At 46.3% G+C, this 21,392-nt stretch overlaps 1 protein-coding gene across 5 annotated transcripts in view; it reads right to left on the bottom strand.

The window, feature by feature from the left end:
- LOC146870713 (apoptotic chromatin condensation inducer in the nucleus-like) overlaps positions 1-21,392 on the bottom strand; it is an 851,523-nt gene that overhangs the window by 810,657 nt on the left and 19,474 nt on the right. The window contains exon 1 of one of the 5 annotated variants that reach the window (XM_085646197.1): positions 238-669. The exons of 3 other annotated variants lie outside the window; for them this stretch is intronic. In XM_085646197.1, the coding sequence (XP_085502323.1) occupies positions 238-260 (23 nt within the window). In that variant the 5' untranslated portion in view covers positions 261-669. Of the gene's footprint in view, positions 1-237; positions 670-21,392 lie in introns of those variants that run through there. One more of the 5 variants, XM_085646195.1, reaches the window with a different exon arrangement.

Below are 21,392 nucleotides of genomic sequence, written 5' to 3'. Positions count from 1 at the left end.
ACAGTATGTATGTAAAGCGCTGATACCTACGGTTCAAGCTAGAGCTATATAAAACTCTTAAAATAAAATACAACACAGATCGACCTTTCAGATCTTTCTTCACTCCACCCATGAGCCTCTTGGTGGAGGTCAGCCAGGGGTCCCACCCCGCTAACGTTACCCGAGAAACAACTAGATCATACTTCTTGCACGTACCTCCTTGGTTTCAACTGTTAAACGTTTCCCATTCCCTCTTACCTGTCTCGGTTTTCACACAACATCCTGTCCAGCCGAGGAGGGTCGGAGACAAGGAATGGGGTAAAGGCCTAACTCCTGGGGGTTTTGATAATGTCACTGATGCTACCGCGTGCGAAGTAACAAAGAAGTGGGCACAGGGATCTTCCGACAGAGACTAAGCCAGCAGTCGCTTAAGTCGTGCAGCCTCGATGTGCGGTCTCCGCTATCGGTTTGATTCTTTTACGGACTTAAATTTACGGAACAGCTTCTTCGAAACAGGCAATGACTCCAGAAGTTCTATATAAGGACGATGACCGAATAAAATGATTTGAAAAGTGAAACACTTTACAAGGCAGTATATAGCGAGGGGGTGCACTATTCTGAGGGTATTAGGCCCACGCACAGTCAGTCGCCATTTTAGAGGAGGACTCAGCATCTACCCACAAAGCACCGCGGGAGCAACGAGAAATGGAGGCAAGAAAGTAGGCGAAACTGGTCCAGAGCAGGCCGCACCCACTTTTGCAACCAAATCACTGCACCAATGAAAGACTACGCCCCCACCACCACCCCACCTCCTAAACAGATGGCGGTTCGAGCCCAAGGCCACACCTACGACAAGTCGTCACATCTATTGCCGCGCATTGTTGACATGGCAAGAGACGACTGGAAGACACGCAGCGTCTTCGGCGATAGCCACGCCCCCTACATCAAAACGTTCTCTGCCCAAAGGCAGAACACCAGGATGATGATCTGACAAGTAGCTAAACCACGCACGTTGTCGCAACTCGTGAGGTGCGGGGGGCGCTTTGGAAACGCTTCTTCTATGGTACACTATACTCGTGGAGAGCTTGAGGAAAGTCAAAATAACGCGCCCAGCACTGTTATCCGTTTTTTTTTAATTTTAATTGATACTGCTAGGTATTTAGGTACTGTTGTATAATCTGAGCGCAAAGAGGCATCTAATCCGAGAAGCCCTTGAAACAAACCGGACCATGAACCCCGTAAGGATAGAGGTAAAAAAAAGAATTCTAGCATTTACTTCTGGCCTCCTTCTCTGCCTGAAAGAAACGGGATAAATTATGTTAGCTTCAGGACTTCACATACACAACATCGGGAAAGGCCAGAGATACTATGATCATTGACATCGTTTAGTCCTACTTCTATATCTGGTCTGTCCCGATTTTTAATCTCAAAATCTGGTCACCCTACCTACAGCTTCCTCCTTTGCTGAAGTCCAAAGCAACAGTTAAACAGTCGGAAACTCTGCAACGACATGAACCTATATCAACTGGCAACAAGTATTGGCATAGCCAATAGGTCTTGCCTTTGGGACCTTAAAAGTGTTTAGTCATGCAACAGTTGATGTTGTTGCACCAAGGATATTGTGCTGCTTAACTAAATACTTATAAGGTCCCAAAAGCGAGACCTATTGGCTATGGTTTTGCCTGCACAACGCTTGCGCTGTGCTTGCAAAATCTTTTATTTAAAAATAATAATCTTTAAGGGTCTTAGAGCCTCCCCATTACTGACCTTTACTTACCATTGGCTGGCTCCCCTGTGGCTTGCATCTCACTTTACTTACTATTGGCGGACTCCCACGTGGCTCCTACGCCACTCTTGTTTCCTTGCTTACAATTGATCAGCCACTCCTTGCCTCCATCTTTCTCCTGGGATTAAAGTCTTCGTCCTGCGATGGGTCCTGGACCAAGCACTGCTCATGGTGTACAATGTCCTTCCATTGTAGGCTCCTGCAGTGCAGGTACTCTTTTTTTAGGACTCGCCTGAGCCAGCGCTTTAGCGCTGCTCTGGCAAGAGTTTTAGTAAGCGGGATTTGGAAGTGCAAACTAGTGGCTTTTCAGGCCTCCAACTACAGTGCATGTGCGCCGGGCGCGCGCACCATTTGGCAGCCTGTGTGATCACTTTCATGGCTGCTTTGATGTTCTCAGTGAGCCGCGCGGCCACTGAGAACATCAAAGCGGCCGCAAATGTGCACACCATTTGCCAGCCTGCGTGCCTCTCTCCCCTTATTGCGCGCGACGTGCCCTACCCCCTCCCTTATCCCACTTCCTGCTTGTTTTTTTTAATACACTTTGAATGGCCCCTCTGCCGCTGCTTGTTGTCTATTGTTTCGAAAGTTCACCTCTATTTCCCTGAAACATTCATTGCAGCTGTCAAATATGCTTCATTGCTTTGAACCATGAGGGAGGTAATAAATAGGCTGCTGTGTTATCGGCGTTTCTTTTTTTTTGCCTTGCTGACTGTCATGCCTTGCAGCAGATAACATATCATTGAATGCCAGATGAAGATTTGAATACCATTTTCCTGAGAGCTCCCTGCCGAACCCTAAAAGTGCTTCTGCGTCCTGCCAGGACCACAGATCCTTATCAAAATCCATCGCCTTCTTGCAAACAATGTATGAAAGCCGCAGTTTTCCAGATCTTCATGTTTTACATTGAATTGTCAGAGTGTAAAGTGCATCGAGAATTCATATGAATATGTAGAAGGCAGGTGGTCTTCGATGCTGCAAAGTAAAATACTGCTTCGGCGGAGAACAAAATGCCTTCTCCGGCCGCCAGTGACATTAGCGATGCGCGCGGCACACAAAAGGTCATACCAGCCGACTAAAATGGCGCCACCTTTTCATAAAATTCAATTTTGACTTCATAGTGCAGTTTATCACCGAGGCCGTTGTCGAGTCGAGGATGTCCAGCTTTGAAGTGCTGATGTCCGGTAATTACGTTCTATGAATTGTGCAAAATTACTTCAGCAAAAAAAAAAAAAAAAAATCAGTTTACACCTCATTGTACATTAGATATAAATGCACATTACCATATGGTATGATGTACCTAGAGAATAAAGTTGCCAAATAATATTAACAAAACGTGAACATAGTGTTAAAGTACAAATTAGGTGGCATGATGAAAACCAGCACTGGCATAGCCAATAGGTTTCGCCTTTGGGACCTTATACGTGTTTAGCCATGCCACAGTTGATGATGTTGCACCAAGGATATTGTGCTGGATAACTAAACACTTATAAGGTCCCAAAGGCGAGACCTATTGGCTATGCCAATGCTTGTGGTTTTCTTCTTTCCAACATGGACTCACACTGAATACATGTTGCTGCAATCCTTCGCCCCCGCTAAAAGTTAAAATAAAACAAGCATTTGCAATGCAATAGGTCTCGCGTTTGGGACCTTCTACGTTTTTAGCCATGCAGTATATTATTTTGGGTGGTACAAGAAGGCAAAATCTTTCATGTTTGTAGGAAGTTTCCCGGGTCCTCCACTTAAGTCAATAGCAACCTCAGGAATGCTTTTTCCTTTCATTCTGTGGCATTTAGCTTTGGTTTATGAAAAAAGCTGCAAGTCCCAGAATGCAAATTAAAACGACTGAAGTGCTAGTTACGCCTTGACTTAGGAAACATTGCAGGGCTATCATAAAGACACTCAATCATGTCAGACTCGTAAACATGGCGTAGCAGTTTGGTTGCACTGCTGCATTCTTTTGGGCTGCACTTAAGAACTTTGCATACGATTGATCTCCGTCTGTAATTAACCCTTTTGCTGCTAGACAAACATGGAAGGTGGGGAGGGCTTGTGGGCAAGGGGAGCAGAAACACAGAAGTGTTGGTTAGGGTTTGAAAGAAGCAACACAGGCAATACATAAAAAATGTATATTACTTCCTGCGTGTGGCACAGAGACCAGAGCCTTTGGAAAGAGGATCGCATCCAAAATGACTCGGTTTACTCAAACCGGAGAGGTTTGCGTGTTGCAGGGAGGTTGTGGGAGACAAAAAAAAGCAACAATAAATGAAAAATATGTGGGTGGGTGAAGTAAGCAAGTACGGAGGATGGGGGGCTTGTGGGGACGGAGGGGCAGAAACACAGAAGTATTGGTTGAGGTTTAAAAGAAGCAACACAGGCATTCCATTAAAAATGCAGATTACTCACTGAACACGGTTTGTGCTCCTACATACTCCTCTTGTCCCGAACGACAGGCATGGACTGGTTTGGGAAGAGGCTGTAAAAGCGAGATGAAACTGCACTAGGGCAAGTGAGGGATGGAGTTAAAGCTGGGCGCTGAGCTGAGCCGAGCCAGGAAAACTCGTTTCAATTAATGAATGCAGATTAGTCGCTGAGTGTGGTGCCCGGACTGGAGTTGTCTGCGTGTTGCAGGGAGGTTGAGGTAGACAAAAAAAAGCAATGGTAAATAAATAACAAGCAGGAAGTGGGATAAGGGAGGGGGTAGGGCAGTTGCGCGCACTAAGGGGAGAGAGGCATGCAGGCTGGCAAATGGTGTGCACTTTCGCGGCCGCTTTGATGTTCTCAGTGGCCCCACGGCTCACAGAGAACATCAAAGCGGCCGCGAAAGTGATCAAGCAGGAGGACAAATGGTGCACGTGCCCGGCGCACATGCACTGTAGCTGGAGGCCTGACAAAAGCCACTAGTTTGCACTTCCAAAACCGGCTTACTAAAACTCTCGCCAGAGCAGCGCTAAAGCGCTGGCTCAGGCGAGACCTAAAAAGCACTATGGCGCACATAATGCTGGTCGCGATATAGTAGGTTTTTTTTGTTCGTTTTTTAACTTTCAGCCATGTTTTTTAAAGACCGAGGCGATCAACTGATTTTCCCCAAATAACCGGAAGGGGAGGCAATAGTCAGCTGCCCCCTCCCTAATGGTAGTACCCTAGGCAACTACTTAGTCTTCTCAAACAGATTTGGGGTGGACTCTGGTTTATGGCTTTAGTTTTATTGACTACAGGGTGTTAGTGACTTTTTCAGTCAATCTACGGTGGTGTTTCTTTGCCCCAAATGCATTGGTGACTCCTTGCATGTTGCACCTTCATGTCTTTTAGCAACGTATTTTCTCATTTGTACATATGTTAATTGGCAGTGTTACAACGCCAAAGTGTCAAGTGAGTAGTAAAACTTCAGTAGTGCATGTATGGAAGAATGGTATTGGTTGAAGAGACATCAGGTAATGCTGAGATTTGGTGTTGTGCGTGGGGCCTGGAGAGTGTGGTCCAGATTTGGCACTGTAAGCAAAAGAATGGGAGACAAGAGTTGCTAGTAACATATCCAAACTGGTAAATGTTCACTACACAACATAACATGACAGTGATGCCCTTCATTTTGCTATGACCCAGAAAATTAGCGAATTCATTCTAAAATTAAAAATGCAATGCTTAATTTGAGCAAGTGATTTCTGGTGCTCAGCACTGGCACTTAATTGTCAACACTGGCACAAATGGCAGTCTGCCACATGATGGCTCTGTTTGTCTAATTAAGAGATGAGCACCACCACAGTTATTCATTAAATATACTTTAAAATGACTGATACCTTACGCCCACACCATTTTTATAGCTTTGAGGGCCTGGAATAATCTGCCTCGTCACACTTGTAGGGGTGGGATGGTTAGTAGGTGTGTTGCTACCATTATTGGAAGTGCTGGCAGGGGCATTGGGGGGTGCAAGCTGCTGTGGTGTCCTGTCGAGGTCCCTGGCACTTATTTCTTTACAAATTAACCACTGTTCATATGAAGTACCAATGATCCCTGTGTAAACCCGTGAGCTGACAATCATGAGAGACTACATTTCAGAAACCTTGCAGCAATCCAAAATGTAGACTGAGTCAAATCCATTCTGTACTGTTTTGCTGCTTTGTAGTAGAGCATGTAGCAATAACATTTGCTCAATTACATGCTACGAAAACATTTTGCATCAGAATGGTTTGTGGAACCATTACTAAACCTATATATTAGATGTACTAATTCTGAAATCTTTTGTGTTTGTCTTAGAGTGTTTAAAAAAAGAAATAAAGCAATCCCTATCCATACATCATTGTTTAAAAAAGCCTCTTGATTTAGCAACTTGTTTAAAGTTTCACCTAGCAGAAACTAAAACTGATGTGCCTTAAACTTTAAAACATGTAATATGTAGGGAGCTACTGACGTGTGAGGAAGTGCAGGAGAGGTGGAACTTTGCACGAACTGATGATTACAGAATCACTGAACTTCATTGGGCGTCTTAGGGTTGGTGAGGGACAAAGGAAAAACTCCACTGGAGACACGGTTCGACAGCAAGGTGCTCCGAAATGGTATCACATCACTGCAATCCGTAATATCAGACATTGTCCCAACCATAAATATAGGTACATCAGTGGTTGGGAGGTTGACTTAGGCAGGGAAATACCGTCAGACACATGGAATACAGTTTGGAAAAGAGCCGTCGCATCCTCCATCTGCACACCCACATACAGAGAATGCCCACACGTTCCTCACGAGGAGGTACCTCACTCCAAAGTGGCTTTATGTGATGTTCAGTAGCCCCAAGACTTGTTGGAAAAATTGGGGTGAGGGGTCCACCTTCTATCACGTGGTGGTTCTACACCCACCTTCAGCCTATTGGTCCACAGTCATCTGTAACATCAGGGCAATAGTAGGGATTACTCTCCCATCACAACCTTAAACACTATTACTAGGTGACCCCAGGGTGACCAATGTATACCCACTAACTACTCCAAGGGGTAAACTCATTACTCACCTACTGGTGGTGGTCCGTATGCTCTTGCTCAATTTTGGAAATAGTCCACCACACCGCCCCGTCTGTATCGTGGGGCAAGGTGTGTTCCATTGACGCTCTCGAGAGGCTGACTGCATTGATACAAGACCGGATGGAGACATTCGAGGCTACCTGGCTTCCATTTACAACTTATTTGAAATGTGATAGACAATTGGCAACAGGCCCTGGTCAAGTGCCGGAACTGCTTTGCAAAGCTGGTCTCTATGTTATGGATTCCATCTCCGGCGCCACCCCCAAGGCAGACAACTCGCCCTGATTACGATGTTAAGCTTGCCCCTGCCAGCTGTTCTTTGTATTATCAAAAGCATAGTGTATGATATAAGTTCAAGGATAACATTTGGTGCACACTTACTCTATATTGAGATAAAATCATAAAGTGGTTAAAAAATGTAGAACATGTATTTTTTTTACATTTGTATTTTCAAGAAGCAAATGCTTGTTTCATAGCAAAAAAAAAAAAATGGTCCAAATTGAGTTGCTTAGGGTTTTTTCCCCCTTTTCATCACTTCCATGTTTCTGTACCATGGCTGCTGGGTTGTTAACCCCCTGTTTATAATTTTTAATATGGTTGATGGTTTAAGGTTTCGTTTCTTTGTGACTAGTTTAATAAATTATATAGTATGACTTTTTGTTTAGCACTGTGTTTTAAATTGTTGATGGTAGTTACCTGAAAGTCTCCTCCAACGGCACCCAAGGGAAGCCTTATGTGCGCAGTGAAGGCCGGAGTAAGTTGCCGGATAAAATACCCGCTTCAGCTGGCAATGTCCTTTGCCAGAGGTATCCTTCGATGTAATGCTCCTCAGCCGTTATCCAATATGACGCATTTCTAAACAAAATGAAACACTGCCCACTTTGTCTCATATCGAGTACTCTAGTGCCTTAATGCTTCCCGAAAACACTACGGGGCCATACACATAGTAGTAAAGCATGATACAAAGGCGCAAAACAAAATACAGTGGCATAACAACGAAACTTGAGAGGACCCCCTGAAAAGTACCTGGAGGCCCCTCCCTGCCCAGCACCTACCACTTTGGTCCCAGGCCCAGTGTACTGTGCTGGGGGGGCGGGGGGGGGGGTGCCTTGAGCTCAGGCCCCTAGGACCTCCGGGGGCTGCGGTGGCTAATGTTACACCTTTGGCGCTTTGAGTTGGACTGAAATCAAAAAGCAAATCTCCTTAATGTTTTAATATTAGTCCATCAGGGTACTGATGGAGCGGTCATAACAAGTGAATTTGGAGTGGTTGGAAGAAGATCGTGGATCCATTTTGAAGACGGGCCAAACAGTTACTTTTATACTGCAACTTTCCTAATTTATTGCCTACAAATCTTAGCTTTACTCACAACTCTAAACAAAAACTCGTGAAATACTTCATTTCCTCAGTGTTCAGTAAAATACCATCAGGGGAGATGCACTATGGTAGGTGGCTAGAGTAAACCTACAGAGTGATGGTTCATAGTCTCTAGATACAGTACCCTACCCCCTTCAGCAAGTGGCACCCTAATCTATGTCCCACATACCCACAGTACTCGCACACTGTAGACACCGCAGGAAGGAACTTCCTCCATAGGTGTCGTGTGCTTGTAGTCACAACAGGAAATGATGCTGGTACATCTTTATGCAGAGAACTCAATAGGAAACTTTGGTCTAGTGCCAAGATAATAGTTGGTAGAGCAAGCTGCTTTGATTTCCAAATCGACTTTTACACCCACAAATGTGAAATTCTGGTTACATTATTTCCATGTTCTTCTGTGCACATACATATGGAAACTGCATGCACTCAATAAGAATCCAAATGGCAAATTTAACTGTTAAGTAATATATGAGGGCATCCGCAAATTAGCCTATACCCAACCCAATCGTTATGGGATGGAAAAAATATTGATCACTCAAGTGCCATCTACAGCATCCAGGACACAGTACACATGTCAATTAAAATTCACTAGGGAAAAGTGAATATGCTTTAACAGATTATTGCCCCAAAAATAATGGTCAAAAGAGAGTTTATTAGCATAGTCTCTCCTCCATTTCTCTAGAGCACGGCTTACCTATGAATGGAATGTCTGTGCTCATTGAGGAATTGTCACAAAAAGCAATACAATGCAAAGAATATTAGAGGAGAATGTAAAACTGAGAGATACTTGCAGAATGAACAAGGAAAGGAGGGTGGGGGGGGTCACCAGCAACATGGGACAGTGGTGATATTCAAGAGGCACCCTGAAAACTCCAAACAAATGAGGAAAGAAGCAAAGCTGCATGCGGAAGAAATGATGACAGTGGGAGTGTTCGAAGAACATACTAAACTAAGGAGAGGAAATAGGGACCGATAGTAGCATTGATAGGCAAGTTGCGAAACAGCTTGATAAATAATAAGGGTGTGCCCCTGCAACTTAGTCAGCCACTAGAACACATCCTATGCCATCAAAATCCTTTAGCTGTGCTCTGGCACTACTCGTGGAATTTCTGCTTGAGAAGAGGCTGCTGTATGTGGACTTTTTTTTAATTGTGTTTTTTGTGTTAGTTCATTGTTTATCGAATTTTCATGAGTCTCACAAATTTTTCTATTGATTTACGCTGAACAATAAATTTGTCTGAATTTCATGAAATTTGGGATTAGGAGAACAAAAGCATGAGAAGGCATAGTTGTTCTATTAATCGGGTGACAATTGACCTAAAAATGACCACGCCAGACCATTCCAACTGCGGTGACGTGTTGCGGTTGATTGTTAGAGCTGCACTTCTCGCTAACAAACTGAGCGGTCTGTGAGTTGGAATAATTGGACCAAAGGTCTTTTATTGTCTGTGGCAGCATCTTGAAAACCCGTATACTAAATGTCTCTCCGATCAGCGCATGCGCTGGCTCAGGCGAGACCTAAAAATTGACCATCAGCCTCAGCAGGAGCCCAACTCAATGAACTGGGTTCTCAGGACCCCAAAGATCTGCAACTGCGGGGAGAAGATCATCCTCTGAACTCTGGAAACGGCGAGGCACATTCTGAAACTTCCAGAATGCCGTCAAAAGACAAATCACTTGTTCTCATTGCCTAATGAGGGAGAAAAAACCACCAAACCCGTAGACACCGGTCCGTAATGGACATATCAGAATAAATACACGTTGTCATTTGAAGGGCGGGGGGGGGGGGGGGGGCATAAATACATATGAAAATGTCAAATACACCTGTAAGCACAACTGTATGCAAGTGAATTTGTGGGATAATCCTCACCTCCATCTCCTTAATAGAAATAAATTCTTATTGGGAATACTAAAATATTTGTATTCTATGTCACAACCGGAGGCTCTGATTATGCTGGTTTAAAGCTGAGCTACCACCACAGAAGCAACATCCACAATAGGCTTATATAAAATGATTTAAACAGAGATTCTGACGACCAACCTGCCGCCCTTAGAATATCATCTAATTGAAAACCCAAAGCAAAAGATTTGGAAGCCATTGTCCCTCTAGCGGAGTGGGAGCCAAACTGAGGTTTCAATGCCAGCTTCATCAAGAAGCCAGCGCATCCATCTGGCCAGAGTGGCAGATGCGACAGGGCAAAAAGGCTTTCATAAGGTGATCAACAATTGAGCCCTCATATCTGTACGAAATTCAGCAGTACTCACCTCATACGATTTCAAACGTTGTGCAACGCAAAGTTTAGAATTATCCGGAAAAGCTGGATAAGATGCTGACCTGGAATTACATTTGGTCCATTGCAAAACAGAAAAAGTAAATGTAAGGATCTTCCCAGAAATGGATTCTGCAGGAGCGTCGTGGAGTTGTTGCTAGACCCCTACCTTCCACCACTACCCAATGCCTCAATCAAACCCTAGAGAGCACTGGCATTAGGGGAAAGCAGGGAAACAAAACAAGGGAGGGGAAGAAATCTCTGGAGCAACTGCCAGCTGCCTCTTCTGAATGTTGAAACGTAGATTGTGTCCCGACTCTGCTGTGCTCTTTGGTTAACTGGGGATAGTGTATCTGGAAAGAATATCAGAACAGGGTGAGAGGGCTGAGAAGAGGAGAAACGAGGCACAGAGGTAATTCACCAGGAAACAAGAGGTGCATATAAGAATACCTAGCGTCTACTTGAAGATGACAGTGAGCTTTATGTGAGCCAGCTTTGGAGGATTCCTTCATATATATATATATATATATATCCTAAACGTAGAAAACATACCTGAGTGAGATTAACTTCTAATCGCCTTCCCCCTTCCCTTTCTAAATCCCCATACCCCGTTACCGGCTCTTCAAGCAGGAAGTTGATCCACTGTTCAATGTAGCAATAGAGTGGCCACAGTCTGGTGAAACGAGCCTCCTGTAGTTTGTGTGAGGAGGCGGCAACCTGTTCATCCACACTTGGTCCGTAATGATTGCCCGGCCGGCCCTCGAGACAAAATCCAGCAAGGCAGGAGGAGCGCACAGTAAACACTGAGGGGAGCACCAACGGCGTTTAGAGGAAGGAGTGAGAGGCCAATGACAGGGGGAAAAGCACCTCAAGACACCCGGCCGGCCCTCGGGAACTAACTCCGGAAAGGCGGGCGGAGCGCTGAGTATGCTGTCCTGCCCCCAGAGAGAGTGAAGACAGGAGCGGGAACGCCTGGGGAAAGGCGGGCGGAGCACGCAAGGGTGCCCGGCCGGCCTTCGAGACCACATTCCAATCAGGCGGGCGGAGCACTGGGCAGAGGCAAGGATATAAAGGGTTGGAAGGGAAATAAAATCGGGAAATCCTAAATGAACAGAGCTCTTTAAAAGGGAACTAGGACTATTTCCAAGGAACAAAGTTCTAAGCGTGAGAACGCCGATAGGCGTCGAGGATACGGAAACAGGAAACTCAGGACAAAGCTGCGGGGCAACACTAGAACGCGAAGCCCCGTGTTATCGTGCCTCAGGCTTTTCTACAGTCGGGCCGCTATCGCGCATGCGCGATAACAAGTCACCGATCTCGGCGTCCTGCGCACGGCAATCCCGACAGTAAATCCCTCTGGAGAAAAAACTCTCCCAGCCAGATTCAGAGCCCTTACGTCAGACATACGCAGATATGAGATCCGACACAAGCATGGTCAATATGGCTGATAGCTATTTCTGAGAGATACTTATTCTCAGGCCAAGAGTCCAAAAACCACAGGACTACGTTAATGTTCCATAAAACAGAATATTTTAGGCTTAGGTGGCTTAGCCATGCGAATATCTCTCAACAATTCACATACTATGGGATGCTCGCGGATGGGTTTACTATCCACTGGTAAATAACCGGCTGAAATAGCGGACCGAAGTTTCCGCGGAGCAGTAGGCCATTCCAGCGTAAGCCAGGGAGGACAAAAAATGCATGACCAAACTACAATCTGCTCTAAGAAGATCTGCACCTCATTCATGGCACAAATTAAACCAGCGACTCCATGCAGACGCATAGCACTTGTGTGTGCCAGAGGACCAGACTTTACTGATGCAAGCATTAGCCTCTTGCGAAAGGCCCAGGAGACTCTACCTTTCCCGGAAATTCTTCACATCACCAGTGAGAGGTGCTCCGACAGGATGAGTGGATGTGGACTGCCCACTAGATCCAGAAGGAGGTTTCAACGGCAAGGGATCAGAATCGAACGGGCACATACCATTCCCAGAATTATTGGAAACCTTGCTTGCGCTTCCAAGGAGGAGTCACTAAAATCAGCTATGCTTACTGTTGCCTCAACTGCGACAAAACCCTGGGAATCATGACTGGGGAAAGGCATAACCCAGGAAGGGAGACCAGTCCTGGAGAAACGCATCGGTGTCCTGAGCTTCCAGAGCTGGAGGTGAACTAAAGAAAGTCGGGAGCTGCCAGTTGAGGTGAGATGCAGAAAGGTCCACCAAGCAAGAACCCCAAAGACGTTGAAAGAATGGAATACCTTCGGATGAAGTCTCCAGTCACTAAAGTCCCGTAGATGGTGGAACTGCCAGTCCGCCACAGTATTGCTCAGGTCCAGGAGATACTCCATCATACCCCACCACCACAGATATCCGACGGAGACCAAAGTGGCAAAAATCTTTAGCTTTCTCTGCAAGACGGTGTGATTTCATCCCGCCCAACTTGTTCAGATATCCCACCGCCAAGATGTTGTACATACAAAGAAGTATGCAGCAATTGGACTTCTCCGGGGAGAGACTCTGAATCGCAAATTAACTCGCAAGGAGCTCCAAGCAGTTGATGTGGAGATCCAGCTCTGCTTTGGACCAATGACCCCGTGTGGATATCTGGTCGTACTGGCTGGCATCAGACCCTATTATCTCCGGATTTGACCAAAACATTGCCCGGCCATTCCAGGTCTCCATGTGGTCCAACCACCAAGACATTTCCATCGTCACCTCCTCTGGAAGAGGAATCTGCTCAGAGTAACTAAGACACATTCGGAGATACTGAATTTTGAGTCTCTGAAGGGCACGATAGTGGAGAGGACTGGAGAATATGGATGGATCGATGAGGCGACCTCCAGGACAACAATGCGGGCTATTGACCTCAAGGATACAGATTTCTCGCTCAACGTAGCTCTCAATTCTTTATTTATAGACTTTCGGGGGAGGCAGAACTAGCTAGGACAGAAGAAAGTCAACTTAAAAACTCCAACTGTTGGGAGGGAGTTAGGATCGACTTCTGAGCGTATATGACGAAACCTATATACTGAAGAAGGAGAATCATCCACTCCAAATGGGTTAGGGCCAATTAAGGAAACTGGCAATGATAATGATGCCGTCTAGATATATAATCAGACAAACCCCTTGGGCTCTCAGGAACCCCACCACCAGCCTTATGATCTTTGTGAAGCACCACAGGGCAGATGATAGGCCGAAAGGGAGAACCTTGTACTCGTAAACAACATCCTTGCCAGAGGAACTGAAGAAAGCGCAGATAAGGTGGAAAATCTCTTTCCTGAAGGATGACCCTTAAGAGATGAATACTGTATCTTGAAATGGCAGTAAATGATCCACCCATTGAAGTCTCTCAATTTCAGCACCTAACAAGACCCTCCTCCCTTCTTTTCTACTAAGACTATGCAACTGAGGAACTCGTCTGAGTGAGCAAAGGACGACTCTATAACTCATTTCTGCAGCAGAGCTTGAATTTCTGAGGAGATGAAATCCTGCTCTTGGGGGGAAAACGTTGTGGGAGGGGGAGAGGTCTGAACTGGTGAGTTGTAAAACTCCAGCTTCTAACCCTGCACAGCCAGAGAATCCAAGGAACTTGTGTCACCCTCTGTCAGTTCCGTATAAATAATCAGGTCCTGCCTCCCAGTAACACCTCTGAAAGCGGAATTATTCTCACCTATGCCACCAGACTCCTGGAAAGAGCCTTGCGACCCTCTGTGTCGTCCCTTCTGGAAAGAGTTCCTTTTGGCTCGGGGGCGGGAGTGGTAGAAGGTGGGATTGTAAGTGGAATCTTGATTTCCCCCTCTATCCTGCTGATAGAATCCTAGTTGTGGACCGTGGTTATAACCATGGCAGAATGCTCGCCCCCTAAAGCGTCCAGCCCTGCCAAAAAGGGGACAGAAGACCTTCTAAAGAGACCCCCTGCGTCTTATCCAAGTTGCTGTAAGTCACCACAAACTTCGACAATCCTTCAAAAAGGGGTTTCCAAATAAGTCTTTGCGCTGTGGGGCCTAATTCCGATGACGCAAGCTCTGTACGCTTTGGGTCGAGTTTGAGGAGGATGGACCGGCACAGTTCACTGGATATGGCACAGTTGGCATTTCCTAGCTGGAAAATGGCTCTTTGGGCCCAGCCAACAAGGACGTCAGGTTCAATGGGAATCGCTGATTCTTTAGTGTGGTAACCTAATACCAGAATTTTAGTTAGTGGGCCTGATACGTCCAGTAACTTATCTTGGCATCCACGCCATGCCTGATCAATTCCTTTAATCGGATCTTTAGAATATATTTTCAGAGAGGTCACTAAGGTGGGGTTTTCTTCTGGGGTGTCCGTGACCTTGCCTGAAAAGTCCGGGCTGGGGCACTGACCTCAGCCAAGCCCTGATCGAATCCCTTGTCCTTGTCGAATCCTGCTTGAATCCCTGCCAGATATGTGCCTGTACATAATCCACTACTTCTTGAGGTGGCAGCCATAACGTGCATCTCGGGTGGATGATCTCACTAGGTTCAAAGGTAAGTACCTTTGGTTGCGCCACGTTAGCGTGGCGTGTCTTTCGCTTGTGCTTGCTAGGGGTCGGGGCATCTCCCTGATCTGAGCTCTGCGAGGAAATAGAGCTTGTCTCATCTTGCCTCTGATCAATAGTCATGGGCCAGTTTGAGCGCTACAGTCGTGATCCTTCACCAGTGACTCAGCTAACCTATCAACGTCTGCAGCGTGGGGGCCCTTAGGGGTCTTTGCGCTGGCCCTGACTTGAGTAGCTGACTGGCCATCCCCAATCCGGAACGGCAGGTTGGAATCCAACTCTGCTGTTCTGCATATCTACACAGGTGTCGTTTCAGGGCTTTCATGGCCCTCACAAGGGCTTTATTCACCGAATGCGCACCCCCACATCAAGGGCATCTACAAGATCCTGCTTCAAAGACCCCGCAGGGTCATCATAGAAACAGCTTTATATTAGCTTTATAGTACTCGGAAATTTTTACTGGCTGCCCCTCAGGGGTTCAATCGCTTCAGGAGGGAAGAAAGGGACCAATGGACAGGAGAAGGACAAAAGCCAAAGCCCCCCACAGGAGCAAGTTAGGGGGACTGAACATAATACCCTAAGACCGGTCAAGTCTAGCCACATGTTGTAGCCAAGTCCAAGTAAAACGTGGAGGGCGGACCTGCTGACACTCCAAGCAGAGCCTATGCACAATTTTCCAACTGGGGGAAGTAGACCAACCCCCTAGGGCATAAACTGGGATGCAGGATGAAGGGCTGAAGCAGGAGACAAGTGGCATGTCTCACTGTGTCTATAATCCTGCCCGTGTCAGAATCTGCAGGCTGGCTTCACGCATGAGACTGGGTGCCCAATTGTCAGAAATAGAAAGAGCCTTTAAAAATAGAGAGGGACCTTGGAAACCCAAAGGACTAGGATTCACGCAGAAACTAAAAGCAAATGTCCTCTGGGGGTGTTTTTAGGCCTTACGTAACAGCACTTCACCATACATAGAGTCATGCTGAAAACATCTGTCATCTAGCCAAAGGGAACACTGTTCAGACCAATTATCAATGTATTGGCACAGAAACCTACAGTTTGTACATTAGTACTCACAATTTATTAAAAATATAGTACAAGATTAAAAAACATTTCATACAAAAAGGAAAAAATCTTTTTTCCCCTCAAAGAGAACAATATCAATCACAATAAAAAAAATATTAAAACACAACACGAGAGTTAAAACGGACATTGATCTTTGCCATAATGCACCGTAACTAACACCATAGTACTAATGTACAAACTGTAGGTTTCTGTGCCAATACATTGATAATTGGCCTGAACAGTGATCACTTTGGCTGGATGACGGATGTTTGAGGTATGACTATGGCCTAAAAAAAAAACACCCCCAGAGGACATTTGCTTTTAGAAATAGAAAGAGGACAGCACGCCTATCCGGTGCGCTTCCTAGCTCCCTTTTCTCTCTCTCCACAGATTCTCAGAAGCTGAGGCGGCGAGCCGCCCCGCTGGGAAGTTTACCTCTCCCCAGTCACAAGCGCTTCTCCCACGCTTCACACCTGAAAGGGAAGTATGCACCTGATCAGCAATGGACATGGGGAGAACGCAGTGTAAGAACAGACAAACAAAAAACTGTCAGTAGAATGTTAAATCACATAGGGTTATAAAGCACCATATCCGATCAAAACACCAATTATCATGCAGATTCTTTAAATAATGGAGTGCACATAACTGGATGCGAAGCTGCAAAGAAAGAGGAAGCTGTATGGCTGTGACAAGGTTATATAGGGCTGGGGATCTATAGTTGGTCATGTGACAATGGTGTGGTCGTGGAAAATGTAGTGTTTAATAAAGTTTCTACTGTTCTTCCATATTCCTCTCTAAGTAATGCTAGCATACGTACCAATACACCCGATTGAGGCGGGAGACTTCAAATTTTTGAAGCCGAAATTTGTCTTATTTTAGGTGACTCTCCGAAAAATCTCCCACTTGCCTGCTTAACATTTTTGGCATGTATGCACCAGTGTTGTGCTTTCCCTACCGCATTGGTTTCCTGTTCATGTGCAAGCACCTAGAGTGTCGATATTTGTGAATTTGAATCAACGAGTATGATGGACAACTCTACATATTTTATAGCTCTATGTTGTGGCATTATTTATTGCACCCTAAAACAAGTATTGGCAGAGCCAATAGGTCTTCCTTGTAGACCTATTTGTCCCGTCCGCAGCCTGGCAAACCCAATGCTAGGCGTTTGCAGCCTACGCTGTCAAGTGCTGCCCATTTATTTTTGCCTTCGGACTGAGCCCAGTCTCAGGGTGCATGCAGTTACAATGTATGGTAGAGGCCGGTACTTATACTGGGATGTACCTAGATCCTCAGTCACTCATACAGGACACACATAGTCTTTCAGCCACTGACTGGGTGCAGGGTTGGGGCGAAGATCATACATCTGACTTTGGGTCCCTTCACTCCTGCTGGCCACAATGAAGTTTCCTTGGCTACCTCAAACGAGGGTATTGGCTTGCAGGCTGATTACTATTTGCAGCGTATTTCAGCCTCCCAGGGGGGTTTTGGTATCATGGGGCCTTACAGGAAAGTCCTGCCCCAGCGAGCTCTGCATAGACGACCCTTCCCAACTGGCCTCATCTCTGCCTCCAGTCTCACCATCGAGGGTTCTCTTGTGGGGTTGGCCACCCTTTTGAACCAAGACACATTTCTGACAATATTGCATCCCCGCTAGACGGTGATCATTATCCCACAGATCTTCACCACCTGCCAGGTCTCCGCCTCAAACGGGGTACGGAACTTCCATTCTGTGTGTCGATCCTGCATTATGACGTGCTCTTCAACTTGTAGCTGAGGGAATACTTCTCCTCTATGCAGACTTACCCGAATGTTGGTAGCCTTATTCTGTACTTTGATGGCCTGTACGTCCAGGATGACAGGTTGCCATTCTGGGACAGCTAGGATGCTGGGCCTCTGGACCAGGAGATCCATCAGTACGCAGTTGGTAGTGCACAAGGACAGCAGTCATCCCACCCTCCCAAGACCTCTGCAACAACCTCAGCGCCTTCTTCCTCCACAAGATTAAGGAGATCTATGACCGCTTCAACAACCTCAATACCCAGGACCCTCTCACCCCACTCGCAATCATCAGACCCAACGACACAGACCTCAGCAGACTCTGATCAGTTGGACTCCCCTGACCACACCCTCAAGATCATGAAGAGTATCCACTCAGGCTCACCCTCGGCCCTTGCACGCATCACATCTTCAACAGAGCTGGCAACTCCACTGCCCCCGAACTCTGCCACACCATCAACTGCTCCATTAACTCCGCCACATTCCCAGAAGACTGGAAACACACAGAGATCAACCCCTTGCTGAAGAAACTCTCTGCAGACCGAAAGGACCTCAAGAATTTCAGACCCATCTCTCTGCTTCCTTTTCCAGCCAAGGTCATCCAGGACGCAATCAACGCCCAACTTTACTAGTTTATCGAGGGGAACCACATCCTGGACCACTCGTAATCTGGCTTCCGAAGCAATCACAGTACGGAGACCGCCCTAATCGCCACCACAGACGACGTCCGGACCCTCCTCGACCAAGGCGAAACTGTAGCCCTCATCCTCCTGGACCACTCGGCTGCCTTCGACACGGTCTCCCACCGCACCCTATGCACAAGATTCTATAACTCCCGCATCTGCGAAAATGCCCTGGAATGGATCCATTCCTTCCTCACCGGCCAAACACAGAGTCAGGCTACCACTGTTCCTCTTGAAACCCACAGAAATCAGCTGTGGAGTGCCTCAGGGCTCCTCCCTGAACCCCACTCTCTCCAACATCTACATGGCTCCACTTGCAGCCATCATCAGGAAGCACGGACTCAACATAGTCTCCTACACCGACGACACCCAGCTGATCCACTCGCTCAACAATGAACCCACAGTTGCCAAGAGAAACTTACACGACGGGATGAAGGCTGTCACCACCTGGATGAAGGACAGCTGTCTCAAGCTAAATTCAGAGAAGACAGAAGTCTTCATCTTGGGCTCCACAACCTCCGCTTGGGACGACTTAGTGGTCTGCAGATCTTGGACCTCCGCCCACCGAGCACGCAAGAAATCTCGGCATAATCATGGACTCCTCGCTCACCATGAACCGCCAGATCAACACCATCTCATCATCTTGCTTCCGAAAGATCTTCAAGTGGATCCCAGCAGCAGACGTGACTACGGGAACACACTCTAAGCTAACATCAGCCAGAAACTTCTCAAGAAACTGCAAAGCATCCCCCTGCCAGACTCATCCTCAACATCCCCCACCGCAGCCACATCACCACCCACCTGAGACACCTCCACTGGCTCCCAGTCAACAAAAGGATCACCTTCAAGCTCCTCACACACACACCTACAAAGCCTTACACGACACAGGACCTGCATACCTCAACCACCGCCTCTCATTCAACGCACCCACCAGAGACCTCCGCTCCACTCCACTCAACTGGCCCTAGCCACCATCCCACGTATCTGCAAGACCACGGCCGGGGGAAGATCTTTTCTCTCCCCTTAAGGCAAGAACAGTCACTGCCCCAATTCAGGAAGGACCTCACGACCTGGCTCTTAGACTAAACCACAGTGCCTTACGAAAGATCTGAAGCCATCCAACCCCTCCTCCAGTGCCTTGAGACGCTTACGGGTGAGTAGTCCCATTTTACAAGCCACTTGATTGATTGAATGTGGGGGCAGCCTGTAGGCCCGCAGGAATCTGCAAAGGCAGCACTCGGCATCTTCGCCCTGCTCCACCCCAATTCAGAGATTTGGTTTAAAGTTCTCATGATCCATTCGCCCTCCCCGTTTGCTTGGGGCCAATGTGGCGTTTCCTTTTTATGCTGGATGACAAGAGAAGCCAAATACTCTTTGAATTCCTGCCCTTGAAATGATGGCCCATTGTCTGTTATTAGCTCTTTGGGGAGGCCAACCAGGGCGAACATCTCCAAAACCGGTTTAACTCCTGAAAACACAGTCGATGATACCAATTCAGGAATTTGGTCTGGGAGTCAATTAGCACAGCCGTGAGATGAGCATCTTGGAAATTCTAAAAGCCCATACTAACTTTCGCCCATGGCTTCAGGCTGGGTTCTTTTGTGATCACGGGGTCCTGGGGTTAGTCCCCAATGGTGATGGCACAAGAGTGGCAGTTGCACACCTCTCTCATTTACTTGGGTATCCATCCCTCGTAACAACACCTTGTCTTGCAACTTCACCTTAGGCTTCACCACTCCTTGGAGGGCCAGGTTGACCACTCTGGTCCATAGACTCCATAGCACCACAATTTGCTTGTCTCTAACCAACAGACCTTCTTCACTGGTACTCAATCGTCCCTTTCTTGCGCGAGTTGATTCCTTGTCATCTGTTCCGGATGCGTTAGGTATTTAGATCCATCCAGGACAGATGTCTCCAACCAGTCAATCGCAAGCTACCAGTAGATCACACAAGCCTTCAGAGTAGCTCCCAGCCTTTAGTTAATATTTACTTAAGTGTAATAAATGTTTCATTTTCCTTTTAAAGTTAAGGAAAGGCTTTGTTTATTTTACATTATCAGGTTGCAGATGGCAGAGCCGGATAATGAGCAGTGCTCCACTCAGATTTATGACCCATGTGGGTCATAGAGGTTCAGAACTGAAGCACTGAGGCATGTAAACTCTTAAATGAAATTTGTTCTCCAATCAATATTGGAGAGTGAGAACAAAATGATATATCTGAATTCTTTTAAATAAGACAAAATTAAAATGACCAAGTTAACTCTTCATTTAAACTTTTTCCCTTTTCAAAGTGGGACTCAGTTGTTTAAAGGCATCTAGAAACTGGTGCCTGGCTGTGTCAAATCTCTTGTTAATCATGGTTTCTGTAAGCTAGTTAGTGGGCATCTGGCTTCTGAGCTACAGTTCCATTTGTTTATTTTTGATACATAGGGACTTTGGAATGTGAAATATTGTCGCTAGTGCACTCTGGTTTGCAGTATTATGAAAGGATCCTACACAATTAATTAGGATATTTAGCTTTGAAGGTTCAGTGGGATAAATTGTATCTTTTTTCCTGATTGACTGGTGATTTGTAGATCCTGTTGCAGCGTTGGAGGCATGTTCCACTATTTTAGTTGCTTGATTTCTACCACAGGTGTTGTTAAATCACCAATTTCTGGTTAAGTTTATCTATCTCTTCATTGAGCCAAGAGATTGTGCGAAAGGTGTACCTAGAGTAAGATGGCCCAGTGACAACTTGGCACAGTTAGATGGGCTGCATATTAACTTACACTGCAAAATACTGTAGAGATGCAGTGATACGTGAAAAAGCAAAAACATTTTTTATATAACTACAGTATACTTGGTAAGGAATATGCTACTTACCAGTATGCATCTGTTCTTGGCATGTAGAGCTGCAGATCTATACACTGTGCATAGATCGCCATCTGGTGTTG

Source organism: Triturus cristatus, chromosome 1_1 (genome assembly GCF_964204655.1).
Source record: "Triturus cristatus chromosome 1_1, aTriCri1.1, whole genome shotgun sequence".
NCBI lineage: Eukaryota > Metazoa > Chordata > Amphibia > Caudata > Salamandridae > Triturus > Triturus cristatus.
This window is presented reverse-complemented; position numbering and strand designations above follow the sequence as displayed.